The sequence below is a fragment of the Podarcis raffonei genome, chromosome 14 (assembly GCF_027172205.1).
Source record: "Podarcis raffonei isolate rPodRaf1 chromosome 14, rPodRaf1.pri, whole genome shotgun sequence".
Lineage (NCBI taxonomy): Eukaryota > Metazoa > Chordata > Lepidosauria > Squamata > Lacertidae > Podarcis > Podarcis raffonei.
Window position 1 is genome coordinate 24,937,530 of NC_070615.1, and position 17,653 is coordinate 24,955,182.

Sequence of the window (17,653 nt, forward strand, 5' to 3'; positions counted from 1 at the left end):
TTTCAAACCAGGATCTCTAGTACAAGCAATTAAAGCTAAGCTGGGATTCTTTAAAACTGAACCTAAGCTCTGTCAAAGTCTTCCTCCTGGACACAAAGTGTTAAGGCTGGCCAGCGCAGTGCTCTGGACCAGAAGTTTAGTGTTACCTGGAAATATGGTCACTAGCAAAATCAGCGTACCCTGAACAACTCAGTCCTTCTCTCTCCATCACCTTTGAGATGCCTTCCTTCCAAAATTCCCCTGCCTGTCCAGTCATTTCTTACCAATGACATAATCAGCACCTACCATCCCCTGGAGCCTGTGTGAGCTATTTCCTGCAGGGCAGGCAATCTGACCACACACTTTCATTTAGAAGCAGGCAAACTGACCACACACTTTCATTTAGAAGCTGCAATAGTTGTCGAGATTCTGTAGCTGACACTTTCCCTCCAAGCAGTTATAACGTTGTCAATAAACTATGACATTACAATAGGGCGTGGCTGAAGAACCTCAGACCCAGGGATTAAACGTGGCCCTTCAGGCCTCTCTATCCGGCCCTGAGGACTTCCTGTAGGATCCACCCCTTCACTAGGCCACACCCCTCATCAGCCCTGCTTGTATCTGGCTTGAATGTGTCCTTGGACTGTGGCAATGCTTCTTGCTTCCCTGGATAGAAAATCACATGTTGAAGTGGGGCAGAGGCGAAGCCTCTGACGTGGGTGTGGCCTGAACTTAAGTCTGTTGCACAAAGGCAAGAGCCACACCTGTTGCTCCGCCCACTTTTGCCTCTTGCTCCACCCACCACTAGCATGCGGCCCCCGGACTGTCGCCCAGGTGGCTAAATGTGGCCCTTGGCCTAAAAAGTCTCCCCGCTCCTGGTCTAGGGGCTGCTAGCAGGACTTCGCTCAAGGGGATAACATTCTTACATTTATCCAGATGTCTGTTGTTTCCTCGTAAACAATCAGCGGCGTGACAGAGTCAGGCACTGCGTCGATCAGCTTCTGCCTCTCCATGGCGTCCTCTTCCACGGGGATAAATAAAGCGGGGGGAAGGAGCACAATTTGAAGCCGCGTTTGAGAGCGATCAAGCAAGATGGCCCAAGCACTGTGGACGGAAGGGGGAAAGCTTCGGAACATGGCAAGAGCTACGGCTGAGCGCTGCAGTCGAAACCCCACCTCCCACAACCCCAGCTGGAGAGATCCGAACCCAAGTCCCTGTGGATGCCAGTGGGGCTTCCTTCCACGTTTCCGAGCACAGTTCCAAGTGTTGGTGCTGAGCTTTAAAGCCCTAAACAGCCTCAGGCCAGTATAGCTGAAGGAGTGTTTCCATCTCCATCATTCAGCCCAGACACTGAGGTCCAGCTCCGAGGGCCTTCTGGTGGTTCCCTCACTGCGAGAAGCCAAGTTACAGGGAACCAGACAGAGGGCCTTCTCGGTACTGGAATGCCCTCCCATCAGATGTCCAGAAGATAAAGAACTACACAACTTTTAAAAGACATCTGAAGGGAACCCTGTATCGGGAAGATTTTAATGTTTGATGTTTTATCGCTTTTTTATTTTTATTACTAATATTCTGTTGGGAGCCACCCAGAGTGGCTGGGAAAACCCAGTCAGATGGGCGGGGTATAAATAAATTATCATCATCATCATTATCCAAGGAAGAGATTTGGACATTGTGCTCAACAAAAAACAGCTATAGACTATGCAAGGGTCATTTGGAACAACTGAACAAGGCTGATTTCATATCATATCAATCACAAATATGTTGTATTATAAATGTTATTATTTATTTTGGAATGCCCCTCAATCGGGTCTTGTCAGGGGACTGCCATCGGAACAGGGGAGGGAGGCAGGGGGATACAGAGAGCCTCCAAAGCTGTTGAGCAGCAGCACCTCGTCTGCAGAGGGGTGAAACATAAGGAGGGGAGGAAACCAGAGGCCTTTCTCCTGGGCATAGTTGGCCAATTGGTGCCAAAGAAGGATAGAACTTTCTTTATGTATGCTACAGCAGCAGCAAGAATACTCATCGCAAAGTATTGGAAGACACAAGAATTACCCACCTTGGAAGAATGGCAGATGCAAGTAATTGACTATATGGAAATGGCTGAGATGACTGGCAGAATCCGAGACCAGGGAGAAGAGTTGGTGGAAGAAGATTGGAGGAAATTTAAAATTTATTTACAGAAGTATTGTAAAATGTATGAATGCTGATGACATTGAAATAAAATGAAGGGGTTCTAGTAATAAGAGATAAAAATTTGAAATTATAAATTTGGGAGGTAAAATATATAAGGATAAAGTAGTAGGATACGAATTTGCTGAACTAATTGTTAAAAAGGGATATAAAAAAGGGAGGCGTGAGGAGGTCAGGAAAATAAGTTAATTGAAGATGAATAATTAGAAAAGAGTGATTTGTGTTTTTCTTATTCTATTTTTTGTGGGTCGATTGTTCTTTTTCCCCCCTTGCTAAATGTTTGTATTTTATGTATTGTGAAAGTTTGTATTGTTGTGTTTTATATTTTCTCTGTGTTTTTATTGTTCTATTTTTCTATTGTTAAACCTAATAAAATATTATATTAAAAAAAAAAGAAACATAAGGAGGGGAGGAGGAGATTTGGGGTGTCTAAGTTCTTATGCTGGGAGAGAAACCAGAAGGGGCCACTCCCGGAATCTGCAAGCAACTAGGATGGACATGAACTTTGTGTTTCTGCACTGTATATAGTTTGCACCAATAAAACCTGTAAAAGACAGGCCGGAGTCCTGCCTGGTTACTCGCGAGCAACCACCACCAGCACCTGACAGGTCTCAAAAGCAATACAGCAAACTGCTTAGAAGCATGTTAATGGAAAGGGATCAAAGCATCGCAAGAGGTGTTGAAATTTTGAGAGGTTGGATAGTTACAATGGAGTGGTCTCAGGGTGCACATTTTTATTTATTATTATTATTACTATTTATTACTATTATTATTAAATAAAAATGTATTTAAAATTTATTATTGTTGTTGTTGTTGTTGTTGTTGTTATTATTAAAATAAATAAAAACTAAAAAAAGAAGCATATGTTGGAACTATATCATATGTACCATAATAAAAAATAGCATTTATTTCTTTCATAGAATCACAGCATTGTAGAGTTGGAAGGGACCCCGATGATCATCTAGTCCAACCCCCTGCAATGCTGGAATCACATAGAATCATAGAACTGTAGAGTTGGAAGGGACCCTGAGGATCATCTAGTCCAACCCCCTGCAATGCAGGAATACGTAGCTGGTCCATACAGGGATCGAACAACTAAAGCATCCATGATAGGTGGCCATCCAACCTCTGCTTAAGAACCTCCAAGGGTTTATTATATCTATTGACCACCTTCTTTCCTCCAAGGAGCTCAAGGTGGCATACATGGTTCTCCACTCCCCATTTTATCTTCATAACAACCCTGCAAGGTAGGTTAAGCTGAGAGAAAATAACTGGCCCAAGGTCACACCCAAGCGGGGATTCGAACCCTGGGATCCCAGGTCCTGGGCTGATCCTCTAACCATTACGCCACACCCAATAATAACAAAGCCCTCCAACACAAGGAGTTTGCCTCCTGCTCAGAACAGTCCAGTTTCAGCCAAGAGCTGCTGGAGAAATGCAGGAAACCATAAAAACACGCACTATTTCCCCTCTCGGGTCCATCCTGCTCGAGTGATATACTCCACGCCTTCAAACAAGATCTCGAAGGGCTGGACGAGTTCCTTGTCAACCACATCGGAAATCTGCCAAGAGAGGTAAGGGTGGGGAAGTACTGTTCAGAAAAGCTCTCCCAAAGTGTGTGCTCTGGGACTGCTTTTAAGAGGTCTTAAATAAATTTTTAAAAATTGTTTTCTCCATTGTTGTCTGCTACCCTCCGGGCTCCTCTGGGAGGATGGGTGGCATACGCATTTAATGCATAAAATAAAAATATAAGCTACTAATTTCACTAATTACTGTGATTGTAATTCATTAATGCATGGTTTGCACATTAATGGACTTGTTTCAGTTAATATGCATCTTAATTAAATTAACCCCAAAATAAAAGGTAAAGGTAAAGGACCCCTGGACAGTTACATCCAGTCAAAGGCCACTATGGGGTTGTGACGCTCATCTCGCTTTCAGGCCGAGGGAGCCGGCGTTTGTCCACAGACAGCTTTCCGGGTCATGTGGCCAGCATGACTAAACCGCTTCTGGTGCAACGGAACACCAGGACGGAAGCCAGAGCGCACGGAAACGCAGTTTACCTTCCCGCCACAGCGGTACCTATTTATCTACTTGCACTGGTGTGCTTTCAAACTGCTAGGTTGGCAGAAGGTGGGACCGAGCAACAGGAGCTCATTCCGTTGCGGGGATTGGAATTGCCGGCCTTCTGATGAGCAAGCCCAAGAGGCTCAGTGGTTTAGACCACAATGCCACCCGTGTCCCCACAATACATAGGCATTAATCCTACCAATTTGCAATGATCATTTATTTATTCATTCATTTTGCTTCACTGATATCCCCCCTCCTCCAGGAGCACAAGGGGGCAAACAATGTATGCCCCCTCCTTAATTAGTCCCAACAATAACGCTGGGAGATAGGATGGGCTGAGAGGCAGTGTTTGGCTCAAGGTCACCCAGTCTGCTTCATGGGTGAGTGAGAATTTGAACCCTGGTTTCCCCCAGCTCCTTAGTCCACCACTCTAACCAGAACACCACACTAGTTTTAAAAGATTTTGAAATGGCTATAATGCAAACCATGTGAAATGTACCTCCCGTTTTGCAGTGCAAGAATCCAAACCTTTGCCCCACCCGGCCGCCGTTTGGGCATGTGGTCCCCAGAGGATTTGAAACAAGACAATGTGGCCCTCGGAACGGGAAAGGCTAGCCACCCTTATCTGAAGGGGTGCCTCATGTTTCTTGCCCCATTTGCTTTCCAGCAGTTGCCCCATTTGCCACCAGGCTAGACAAGTCACCAAACTGATTCAAATGAGGAGAAACAGAACATCAGACTTACTCTGCCCTCAGCGTTGATGGTTATTTCAGACAGCTTGAAAGTTACTTTGGGGTTAGCGGTACCTAAAAAAGAAAAGACAGCAGTCAATCGTCACTAAGGAATGGAAGAATTATTTCAGGGCAGTGTCCTGGGCATTTCAGGGCATTTTCTGCTGCTGCCCCTACACATGGAAATGGCTTTTCAATTATTTGCTTCCAACACCTTGTAAAGATGTATCTTTTTGCACAAGCTTTCCTTATTCTATAAGGTTGGATCCTGTAACATTGATAATTTTGTATGGCTTCCCCCCCTCTCTGTTTTTTACTATATTGTTTGAGAGTTTCATGTTGATCTGTTTTAAAATCTTGAAGTGATTTGGAAATACAGTGGTACCTCAGGTTACATACGCTTCAGGTTACATACGCTTCAGGTTACAGACTCCACTAACCCAGAAATAGTGCTTCAGGTTAAGAACTTTGCTTCAGGATGAGAACAGAAATCGTGCTCTGGCAGCGCGGCAGCAGCAGGAGGCCCCATTAGCTAAAGTGGTGCTTCAGGTTAAGAACAGTTTCAGGTTAAGTACAGACCCCCGGAACGAATTAAGTACTTAACCTGAGGTACCACAGTGGTACCTCAGGATGCGAATGGGATTCGTTCTGGAGCCCTGTTCGCATCCTGAACAGAACGTAAGACGCGACTACGCGTCTGCACGTGTCGCATTTCAGCACATGCGTGTGACGTCATTTTGACCGTCTGCGCATGCGTGAGTGGCGAAACCTGGAAGTAACGCGCTCCGTTACTTCTGGGTCGCCGCGGAGCGCAACCCGAAAATACTTATTCTGAAGCGTATTTATCCCGAGGTATGACTGTACTTTTTAAGTGAAATAGTAATCCAGGAGTGAACCCAATGCTAGTTCTACTCAGAGTAGGCCTGTTGAAATTAACGGACGTTGCTAACACAGACCCATAAACGTGAGCTGGTCTAGCACTTTGTTGGATATACTGTAACCCAAAGCAAATAAATTTCACACTGAAATGGAAAGGAACTCCTGGTGGCTTTCACTAGGATTAAACCGCCCCCATTTGAGCCATAGCACAATCTATCTCACCGGTTTTGGGGTACCGAAAGGAATCTGTCCTCCTTGTCTCCAACATGGGGGATGTGACATGAATTATCTCCACCTCCGACTCGTCATTCTCTTCATACAGAATTCTAAGGATTTTGCCTCCACCTACAGCTACCAGAAAGATGGATGCAAAATGAATTTCAATTGGAACAAATGCAAGGTTCTGCATTGGCAGGTATAACCAGCTGCACAAATATAAGATGTGGGACATCTGGCATGTGAAAAGGATCTAGGGGTCTTAGGAGACCATGAGTCAACAGTGTTATGCAGCAGTGAAAAGAGTTAATGCTAATCTGCATACTTACTCATCTCTGAATCGGGACACCACCAGTAGCCAGAGTATCTGTCAAACTCTTCCTGTAGCACAAAGGTAGCAACCCCAGCAGACTTGGGGTCCTCTTCAATGTTGGCAAATTCTATGCAGGCAATGTCAAGAAACATTATTTTTCAGAGAGAAGAATGCCCATGGAAAGCTGGAAGCATGCATTGTGACTCATAAAATGCCCATTATTGTAGCTGGAATGGCAAGGACTCCACCCCACAGGGGGGATGGAGAACCCCTCTGGCTCTCTGAACCAGGCCCTTAAGATGGTCAGCTTTGCGGGCCAGATATGATGAGTGGACCTATCAAAATTCATTGGATAACTTTGCAAGTCTCCACCATCCTGCTTTAAACTTCTAATGTCGGAGGTTTAAAAGGGGACTGCAGAGGCTCAAGCAGGAGCAAGGGGAGTTGTCTTAACATTCTTTGCAAAAGCACTCTTTGAAACAGCTGACCTCCTTCTCCTTTAAGCACCTGACTGAGAGAGTAGGTTGACAGACAAGCCCCCTGCCAAGTGCACCAATATTTAAAAGAGCATGAGTGGCTGCTTCAAAGAGGGCTTTGGCAAAGGACTTGTGCTTTGCAAAAGCACTCTTTGAAGCAACTCTGCTTCCCTTTTAAGAGAGTGGGATGGTGGCAGCCAAATTTTATTTGTCTACCACTGGATTAAAACACGTCGACATCTGTATGCATGGACTGGCTTGCCTAAATAAACATGTTGCAAGCAGATGCTGAAAGGAGTTCAGCAAAGGCACCTTCCTGAAGTCAACAAGCAGGGAATTCCAAAGTGTAGGTGCCACTACACTAAAAGATCCATTTCTCCCAACTGCAGAATTAGTATTATGTGGCACCTGTAACAATGCCAGTTCTGCAAACTGAAGTGGGCACATTCTCTACAGACCCCATGCCAGAGACAGATGGCCCTCCTACTCTGTTGGGGCATCCTTGCCCGTGAGGAATGCGTCACCCAGTCGGCTCACGTGTAACTCCCAAGCCACTTTTGCCTCCTCACACTGCCCCACTCGTGCTGCCCTCGACTTTCTTCTGCTTTTGTCCCATGCTAAAGGTAACCATACCTTTGTGTACAAATGTCAACCTCCGTTCTTCTTTGGTTGCTAGATTGGAGATCCAGATGTCGTTGCTATGGATAAAAGCAATCCAGTTTGGATCTGCTGGGCAGAGCTTGGGATCCATCCGTATGTTTGGACAGCTTGTCTCTACCAAATTGGGCTGCAAGGGTTGTTTCTGCAAAAAAATGACCGCGGGAGAGAAACGCTGGAGAACAGCCCTTTTGAACTAGTGAATCCTTCCCATGGGGCTCAAGGAATTTTTGCAGAAAGTGTCTGGGATGCAGTGAGAGTCAGCGAGAGTGAATCGCCTTACGGACTTTATTAGCTTAGGAAAAATGGAGAGTAAAGGGAGGGGCATCAAATGGACCGGGAGATGTTTCTCACCCTCTCTCGCAATATTATTTGATTATTCATTTATTTCAAATGCGTATAACTCACCCTTCCTTCACCAAAAGAGGCCACAATAAGAAAATCACACAAATAAGCCATGCTGCAGACAGCAATTAAAAGCAGCATTTGTTCATTTAGAATAGTGCATGCTACTTTCAAATAAAGAATATTAGAAGTCAATGGGTCATCCAATGAAGTAGAGGCACAACCTCTTCTAGGAGTGAATCCCACACGATGCACAGTGTGAAGAAGTCCTTCCTTTTGCCAGTCAAGAATCTTCTGATACTCAGCTTCATTGGATGGTCCAGAGCTCCAGTGCTATGAGAGAGGAGACTGAAGGAAAACTCCTCCAGAAGATCTCAGTTGGTGGGGAGGATCAGCACCACATGGCTAATTGTCCCCCATGTTACAGAGGCCCAATTGGCCTCCACTAGGAGTCAGGCACCTCTGGTTACACATTGTGGAACACTCTTCCAACAAGAATGTGGCAAGCACCTAAGAGCCTCAGAAGAGCTTGCAGGATCAGGCCAAAGGGAGCCCCCTAGCCCGTTATCCTGTTCTCACATTGGCCAGCCAGGTGCCTTCATGTGAAACCTCCAAGCAGGTAAAGGTAAAGGACCCCTGGACAGTTAAGTCCAGTCAAAGGCGACTATGGAGTTACGGCGCTCATCTCGCTTTCAGGCCGAGGGAGCCAGCGTTAGTCCACAGACAGCTTTCCGGGTCAAGTAGCCAGCATGACTAAACCGCTTCTGGCACAACGGAACACTGTGACGAGTGCCAAAGTGCACAGAAACGCCGTTTAGCTTCCTGCTGCAGAGGTACCTATTTATCTACTCGTGCTGGTATGCTTTCAAGCTGCTAGGTTGGCAGAAGCTGGGACAGAGCAACGGGAGCTCACCTCAACTGCGCAGACTCGAACTGCCAACCTTCTGATCGGCAAGCCCAAGAGGCTCAGTGGATTAGACCACAGCGCCACCTGCTCCCACTCTCCAAGCAGGACCTGAGCACAAGAGCACTCTCCCCTGCCGTTTCTAGCAACTGTCACACACACTTTTGATTTTCAGTTGTCTCTTAGAGACCTTTTTCAATGTAGATAGGCCTATGCAACTGTCTACATTTTTTGATCATTTTGATGACATTTCCCCCCCTTAGTTTTCATGGTGTTTTGCATTTTATAGCATATTGCATTGTATATTTTATTGTGGGGTTTATGTTTCAGCTATTTTATTTTTTGTTGTCCCCCACCATGCTATACTGTATGAATTGACAACATATACGCATGCTTAAATAAATAAATAAATAAATAAATAAATATCAACCCCGGAAGTTTGGACGACTAGCAAATAATTGTAACCCACTTCCAGCACTGAGGTCAGGCTGCACTTTCCCTTTAGCCTCCTCCCTCCAGAGGGCGCTGTACCTAAAACCCAGGGCACAGAGCAGCTCACAAAAGTCTAGCTTGCCGTCCTTTATTACCGTGAACCCGTGGGGACCTCCATCTTTCACGTGGTAAATCCCACTTCCGGCTTGGAACAGGAAGGTGCCACTTTCTTGGTGATAATCGTAAGAGGCGATACCAACCGTCCCGATCCGCTTCCTTTCCCGCAGCAGCTCCTCCTCCCGAGAGTACATCCCATAATCGAGGCTGGCCTGACCGGGAGAAAGCCAGAGGGAGAAAATTACAATCCAGAGTCTGTGTTTCGATTCAGCAAAAGTTAATTTATGATTATGGCTGCAATCCTATGCAGAATTACGTGAGGATAACATCTGCTGAATTAATTCTAAGCATTTATATATTTGTATTGTTTACTATATCCTCCCTATCACCACCCAACCCCAGCTGGAATTCCCAAAGCACTTACAAAAAGAGGGGAGGGGGAAATACAAATAGATAAGGTAACCCAGAACTGGATAAAATACTGCACAACCATTAAAGACTCGTGTATTTTTAAAATTTCAGACATGCACAGGAGCAAGATGTGTGTGACACAGAAAGCAGTGGGGCTCAGTTGCAACCTCCTTAAGGTCACAATCCTGTGTTTACTTATGTGGGGTTTAATCCCATGGCATCCAACTAAAGCTGCATTCACGCAATAGCTTCTTCCACTTTACCAGTGTTTCTCATTCCATTCATTTCTTCCTTACATTTGAGGCTTCACACACCGTAAACGCCACTTATGAGAAACAAATGGAATATAGTGCATTTTTAGCACTCGTTTCCATGTTATTTGATTCCAGAAAAAAATCCATTTGCAGCCCCCTTAACCCAGATAACTGCAAGAGTAAAGTGACAAAACCTGGGGCGCTACACCAGCATACAGTTCCTTCCTGCCTTTTTAATGGGGGAATCAAGTACGCATGTGCAGGAAGGGTCAAAATGTCATTGTCCAATGGCATTTATTGTTGGGCCCAATGGTATGAAATGTAGCATGACATGCCAGTATTATTGGTCAAAAAACACAGTTCCATAGCACAACAGCCACTGCAATGCGAATGGAACATTAGGAAACAAGACAGAAGCACTAGCATTATAATCAGGAAAACAAATGCAGTATTTCCTATGTCTGAGGGTGCCCAAAGTAAAGGGGGAGGGCTTGCTTCTGCATACTCATAGTATGAGGAATGAAGTCTCATTGATTCCAAAGGGGGCTTACATCACAATGATCAGATTTTCCCCCATGCAACTGGAGAGGAGTCAACTGACCTGTTTTAGACACCCACATGGGGGTGTTAATTTTTAGAATGCACTACTCAATATTTTCATTCTCGATTTTTTAAACTGCAATATTGACAGGATGCATTTAGTTTCACTTTAGGGTTTCTACTTTGTAGATTTAAAAAAAAAAAATTAAGCAGATTAAATATAGATTAAATATCTTGATATTCAGCTAAATCAAGAGCAGACCCACCGAAATCAATGGAAGTCCCAACAATTTCTGTGGGTTTACTCTTGAGGACGAGTAACAGTGGACATCTCCCATAATGAACAAACACTTGCTGAATTGTGCCCAAAGACCTCTGCCATGCCTTTTTCCTTAAGAAAATTCCAGCAACCAGGCTGAGGCAATCTACATTAAATGCTTTTTAGGCAAATGGAAGAAGGAGCTGTCTCAACAAAGGGCAGTTCACCAAATGCATACAAGCAAAAAATATTAGAAATGGAAAATGCTTTGAATTTTTAATTGGCAACGAGTGTAGCTAGGCAGAAGGAGAGCTGGAACAAACATTACAGCTGCTAAGATTCCCTTTGCTAATGGGTTTTCATCTTTGACAGCTGCCAGTCTCTCAGACAGGGCGTGTCATTACCTGGAACACTGCTCACTGGAAAAGGAGAAAGGGAGGGGATGAAATGTGTAAGATTCAGGCTAGTCACCTACGTGAAAAAGATCCAAGAGTGGCTTCCAGCTGAGCAAAAGAATCGCAGCCTTGTTTATGTTTTTGGGAACTTCAGAATAGAAAAGCGTATTTTCTCTGTTCTCACCGGACATTGCTGAGTATTAAAAAACAAAACACAGTTTGCAATTTATTTATTTTTGCATTAGCTGAATACCAAGCAGATAAGAAAGAGAGAAGCCAAATCCCGTTGGGAGACTTTAAAACCCAAAACTACCATGATTTCTAAAATAAACCCTTTTCGATGCAGTTCTATTTTTATTTTCATTTTCAGACAGTATTATTTTAACAATTCACTATTCAGCTAATAAAGTTAATAACAAGTAGCTGATTCGGCTTGTAACCAATTCAATTTAAACAAATCTGCACATTTCCCAAAATCTTAAGGAAATAAGAATATAACATGAGCCTTCCTGGCTTAAACTGAGTATGAATCTTCACATGGCATTATTTCCACCACCCCGATAACTGGTATTTAGAGACAGACAGGCTCGGTTTGAACTAAACCATGGCTCACTGCTCTGTGAACCCAACATAGGTGGCCAGGAGGACGTCTGATGAGTTTATTCTCACTTTTAAGGGTTACACATGCCAGCTTTATAACCCATGGTTTAAAGCTGGGTTGCTTGGAAACTAACCATGGTTTGTTGCAAACCAGGATCCCTGGTTCATACACACTGCTTAGCTGAGATTCTTTGAAAGCAACACTAAACACAGCAGAAATCCTCCATGCTGCGTGGGAAGCTGTCAAAACTTACCCAGGTAATAGACCCTGTCCGAGTGGGGGCTCTCTGCATCCGTCCTCTTCACAAAGGTGAAGTCGTGGGGTGCCTTGGCCATCAGGCAGCCGTGGTCCTTCCTGGTGTCATTCAGTAGCTTCTTCAGGTGGCTCCAGGAATACCTCTCCACGTAGTACGGTTCCAGCTTGGCCTTCTCCCCAGGCGCCACATTCTCCCTGTGCTCGGCCGTTTCAAAGATTTCGAGCCCTGGCTGCTCAGTCTCCATTGCAGCTGCCATATTGCATGTTGATTCCTGGAAGGGAAAACCCCACAAAACCTCTTTGAGCTGCAGCAACCTCTCCCCAGCAGGCGGGCCAAAGCGCCACCACATAGACTGGAGAGGTTCTCCCATGTTTCAGGAAGGGAGACTTTCCAAGTCTACCTGGAGATGCTGGCGACTGAACCTGAGACCTCACCTCAAAAAAGGGGTATTGCAGAGCTGGAAAAGGTTGGGAACCAAAACGATCAAGGAGGTAGAGAGAGATTCCCTTATGTTGCAGCGCTTGGGACCTTTAGGTTTCGAGGAAAGGAGAGTTGAAAGGTGACATGATAGTTTATTAAAATAAAACATGCGTGGCAAGGAGAAAACGGATAGAGAAAAGTTTTTCTCCACCTCTCGTGACTCTGGAATTCATGGCTATCCAATGAAGGTGAATGTTGGAAGATTCAGGACAGATAAAATACAGTGGTACCTCGGGTTAAGTACTTGATTCGTTTTGGAGGTCCGTACTTAACCTGAAACTGTTCTTAACCTGAAGCACTACTTTAGCTAATGGGGCCTCCTGCTGCTGCCGCACCGCCGGAACACAATTTCTGTTCTCATCCTGAAGCAAAGTTCTTAACCTGAAGCACTATTTCTGGGTTAGCGGAGTCTGTAACCTGAAGCGTATGTAACCCAAGATACCACTGTAAAGTCCTTGCTCCCACAGGTAAACTATGGAACTTGCTCAATGATGGCTACCAACTAGGATGGCCTTCAAAAAGGATTGGGCAAATTCATGGAGGAGACGGCTATCAAAGCCTGCTAGCTATGCTCTGCTTGCATGTTTGGAGGCAGCAATGCTCCTGAATGCCACTTGCAGGAAACGGCAGGAGGGGAGAGGGCACTTGGGCTCCCGTCCTGCTTGAAGGCTTCCCACAGGCACCTGGTGGGCTCATTGGCCAGCTCCAGAGAGATCCTCTTATGTACTTCTGCAGCTGACTTACAGGGAGCCTTTCCAGCCCTACCTGCAGAGCAGGGCAACTGAGATGATCAAAGGTCTGGAAACCAAGACTTGTGAGGAACAGCTGAGGGAGTTGGGTATGTTTAGCCTGGGAAAGAGAAGATATAATGGCCATCTTCAACTATCTCAAGAGCTGTCACATGGAAAATGGAGCTAGCTTGCTTTCTCCTGCTCTGGAAAGTAGGACACAAACCAATGGATTCTAATGACAATAAAGGAGATTCCGACAAAACATCAGGAAAAACTTTCTAACACTAAGAGCTGTTAGAGTCAGACAGTGAAACAGACTCTCTCAGAAAGCGGTGGACTCTCCTTCCTTGGAAGTTTTTAAGCAGAGGATGGATGCATTATCAAGCTGAGATTCCTGCATTGCAGGGGGTTGGACTAGATGACCCTCAGGGTCCCTTCTGATTCTATGATCCTGTGATCCTTTGCTCTGCCACTGAGCTACAGTTCTTCCTCAGCCTTGGAATCTGCTATTTGCTGATGCCCCATCTATATTGCACATTTAAAGCTGTATCACACTACTTTGAATAACCCCAAAGAATTCTGGGAGCTGTAGTTTGTTAAGGGTACCAAGTTTTAGTGAGAGATCCCATCCCCCGCCCCCGTCCCCCCCCCAGCTACAATTTCTCTGTCAATCATTTGACAGAGTTTGACTGTCAATCATTCTTCCCAGGGAACTGTGGGGGTTGTAGCTCTGGAAGGCAATAGGGGTCATGCCGTGACTGTGTAAAGCTTTAAATGTTTTTGGGCACATAGGGCCTGAATGGGACCAAGAGTCAATCTGGTTCCTTTGACATTGTTTACACAATTCTCAGGGGTTATTTCCATGTTATTTCCCAGCCCCACCTGGGGATGCTGGAAATTGAGCCTGGAAACTTCTACATACCAAGCAGATGCTCCACCATCGAGCTACAGCCCTTCCCCTCAAATGAGATTTCTGGTCTCATGTCCTGAACATAAGGAAATAGGGAGCCGAATGTACCAACCACTGGTCCATCTTGCTCAGCATCAGGGCAGCAGTTTCTCAGGCTTTCTGGATCCCTCCCAACCCCACCTCCAGATGCCTGTGATTGAATCCGGGACCTTCTGCATACCAAACAGGTGCTCTTGCCACAGAACCACCAGCCCTTCCCCCTAACAAAAACTGACTGATGCCTTATAGAGCGTCAGATCGTTGGTCTGCCTAGCTCAGCGCTGCCTACACTGACTGGCAGCAGATCTGCCGGGTTTCAGGCCGGAAATCTCCCCCAGCCCTACCTGGAAATGTGGCGGGGTTGAACCTGGGACCTTCTGCATGCCAAGCAGGTGTTCTGCTCCTGAGCTTCCGCCTTTCCCCTGCCGGGAGGTGGGTAGGAAAAACACACGATCACCTCTACTCCTGGGTGGCCAGTGCCCCCGCTGCCCACCCTCTCTCCCCCTTTCACCGGCCACGGAGGGCAGAGGCGGAGGGGCGTCGCTGCTCTCTGTGCCAGAAGGGCTGGGGGGGGGGGAGAGGAGAGATCTCTGTGTACCGGAGGTGAGGGGCGCGCAAATGACCCGCTGGCCTGGCCGGCGAGGGGCGCGCGGGCGCAACCTACTCCAGCCTTGCGCAGGGCGCGGCGCCCTCTCTTGGGGGATCCCGCTGCGTCCGAATCGGGGTTGGGGTTGGGTGTCAGGCCTGCTGCTCTTCCCCGTCTCCCCGGGGTGGGGTGTTGCTTGTGTGTGTTGGGGGGGGGGTTCCGTCCTTACTCACTCCCGGGGGCGGCGCGTCCCTGGCCGGTTCCTCCTCGTCTTCCTCCTCCTCCTCCTCCTCTTCTTGCTGCTGCTTTGCTGATGTTGCAGCGGCGCTTCCGCTTCCTCGTCTGCCTCCGGCGGCAGGAGCGGCGCCCCACGCCCTGCCGGAGCCCGCGCGCTCCTCACACCGCCCCCGCCGGGCACGGAGGAAGCCCCGGAGCCCACGAGAGAGAGCCAGGGACCGGCGCACGGGTGCGCAATCCGGACGCAGCGCAGCCGCGAACGCTGCGGCCCACCGCTCCGGAGAGGAGAGCAAGGCGAGCCCCACAGACCCAGAGCCAAGCGGCAGCAGAGAGGGTTTTTTTAATTTCTTATTTCTGTGCACCTCCGCACCGGTAGCTGAAGAGCAGGATAAAACTCCTTTCATCTGCTTTTTTTTGCATTTTGCATTTTGCATACAGGGCGCGCATGCTATCTTATTTCAATCATAAAATTTATACACCGCTTGATTGCAAACACACACACACATACACACACACACTCAAAGGCCCGGTGACAGCAAAAACTGCAAGGTTTTTAGTGGGGACATTTAGAATAAGATCTATTATTTTATTATTAATGCAAACCTCCAAAATGTATTTTGTATAGTTAAGTTTTTACCTCTTATCTTCAGTACATTTTATTTTATTGCTGTGGCTAGTGGCTGATGCAAAGAAGAGATTCTTCTGAGCTGAGCTGATCACCTCAAAGCCGTTTACAAAAAAGAAATAAAATTATCCATAAGGAATTGTTGTTGTTTTATATGCCACCCATCTGACTGGGTTGCCCCAGCCACTCTGGGCAGCTTACAACAAAATATTAAAACACACAAAACAAAACAAAATTTTTCCTTCCAGTAGCACCTTAAAGACCATTAAGTTAGTTCTTGGTATGAGCTTTCGTGTGCATGCACACTTCTTCAGATACACTGAAACAGAAGTTGCCAGATCCTTCTATATAGTGAGAAGGTGGGGAGGGGTATTACTCAGAAGGGTGGTGGGAATGGGTGATTGGCAGATAGCTGTGATGAGCCTGTTGACAACTCTTAACGACTGCAATAGGTCTTACAGGAAAAAGCAAGGGGTGAGAAGGTGAAAAATGGCTTTGTCATGTATAATGAGATAAGAATCCAATGTCTTTGTTCAGACCAGGTCTCTCCATGGTTTTAAGTTTGGTAATGAGTTGCAATTCAGCAGTTTCTCTTTCCAGTCTATTTCTGAAATTCCTTTGTAGTAAAACAGCTACTTTGAGATCTTGTATAGAATGTCCTGGGAGATTGAAGTGTTCTCCTATTGGTTTCTCTGTCTTGTGATTCTTGATGTCCGATTTATGTCCGTTTATTCTTTGGCGTAAGGTTTGGCCTGTTTGTCCAATATAGAGAGCTGAAGGACACTGTTGGCATTTGATGGCATATACAATGTTAGACGATGAGCAATTAAATAGTCCCTAGATGGTATGTGTGATGTTGTTGGGGCCAGTAATGGTGTTGTCCGGGTGTATGTGGCAGCAAAGTTGGCATCTGGGTTTATTCAGATCAGTGGCACAGCAATGGGCACCCGCATGGCCCCACAGTATGCCAACATCTTCATGGCAGATTTAGAACAACATTTCCTAAACTCCTACCCACTCAAACCTCTCTTGTACCTGCGATACATTGATGATATTTTTATCATCTGGACACATGGTCAACAGACCCTGGACACCTTCCACCAGAAATTCAATGATTTTCACCCCACAATCAACCTAACAATGAATCAATCTATGCAAGAAATACATTTTTTGGACACTACTATAAAAATACAGGATGGGCGCATAGACACCACCTTATACCGTAAACCAACTGACCGACAAACATATCTACATGCCTCTAGCTACCATCCCAAACATACCAAACAGTCCATTGTATATAGCCAGGCACTACGTTACAGCCGTATCTGTTCCAATTCTACAGACAGAGACTCTCACCTAAGAGATCTACAGCAAACCTTTTTAGAATTAAAATACCCAGCAGATGAAGTTAGACAACAGATCAACAGAGCCAGACAGATACCCAGAGAGAACTTGCTGCAAGACAGACCCAAAAAAGAAAATAACAGAACACCTCTAGTCATCACATACAGCTCCCAAGTTAAAACAGTACAATGCATCATCAGAGATCTACAACCTCTCCTGGACAATGATAGTTCTCTTTCTCAAGCTCTGGGAGGAAGACCTTTCATTGCCTACAGACAGCCACCCAATCTTAAACAACTCCTAACCCACAATAATACTACAACCAGACGTAACACGGACACTGGCACCAGAGCCTGCAATAAACCCAGATGCCAACTTTGCTGCCACATACACCCGGACAACACCATTACTGGCCCCAACAACATCACACATACCATCTCGGGACTATTTAATTGCTCATCGTCTAACATTGTATATGCCATCAAATGCCAACAGTGTCCTTCAGCTCTCTATATTGGACAAACAGGCCAAACCTTACGCCAAAGAATAAACGGACATAAATCGGACATCAAGAATCTCCTGTCAGCAATCGTGCTGCAGCATTCTGTGTGAACTGCAGTTTCCAGATCAAATGCAAGGGAAGCCCCTCATAGAGCGCATTGCAGTAATCCAG

General features: G+C 46.0%; 1 protein-coding gene across 3 annotated transcripts in view; it reads right to left on the reverse strand.

Annotated features, from left to right (window-relative positions):
- The window catches only part of DPP8 (dipeptidyl peptidase 8), a 29,891-nt gene extending 14,750 nt beyond the window's left edge, over positions 1-15,141 (reverse strand). The window contains exons 1-11 of one of the 3 annotated variants that reach the window (XM_053364604.1): positions 15,008-15,124; positions 14,533-14,610; positions 12,026-12,299; positions 11,252-11,364; positions 9,351-9,524; positions 7,491-7,659; positions 6,398-6,508; positions 6,075-6,203; positions 4,987-5,048; positions 3,634-3,734; positions 906-1,083 (exon numbers count right to left, since the gene is read on the reverse strand). In XM_053364604.1, coding sequence (XP_053220579.1) covers positions 906-1,083; positions 3,634-3,734; positions 4,987-5,048; positions 6,075-6,203; positions 6,398-6,508; positions 7,491-7,659; positions 9,351-9,524; positions 11,252-11,364; positions 12,026-12,299; positions 14,533-14,571 — 1,350 coding nt within the window. In that variant the 5' untranslated portion in view covers positions 14,572-14,610; positions 15,008-15,124. Of the gene's footprint in view, positions 1-905; positions 1,084-3,633; positions 3,735-4,986; positions 5,049-6,074; positions 6,204-6,397; positions 6,509-7,490; positions 7,660-9,350; positions 9,525-11,251; positions 11,365-12,025; positions 12,300-14,532; positions 14,611-15,003 lie in introns of all 3 variants that reach the window. The other 2 variants (XM_053364605.1, XM_053364606.1) reach the window with 2 other exon arrangements.
- Between the last annotated feature and the right edge of the window lie 2,512 nt (positions 15,142-17,653).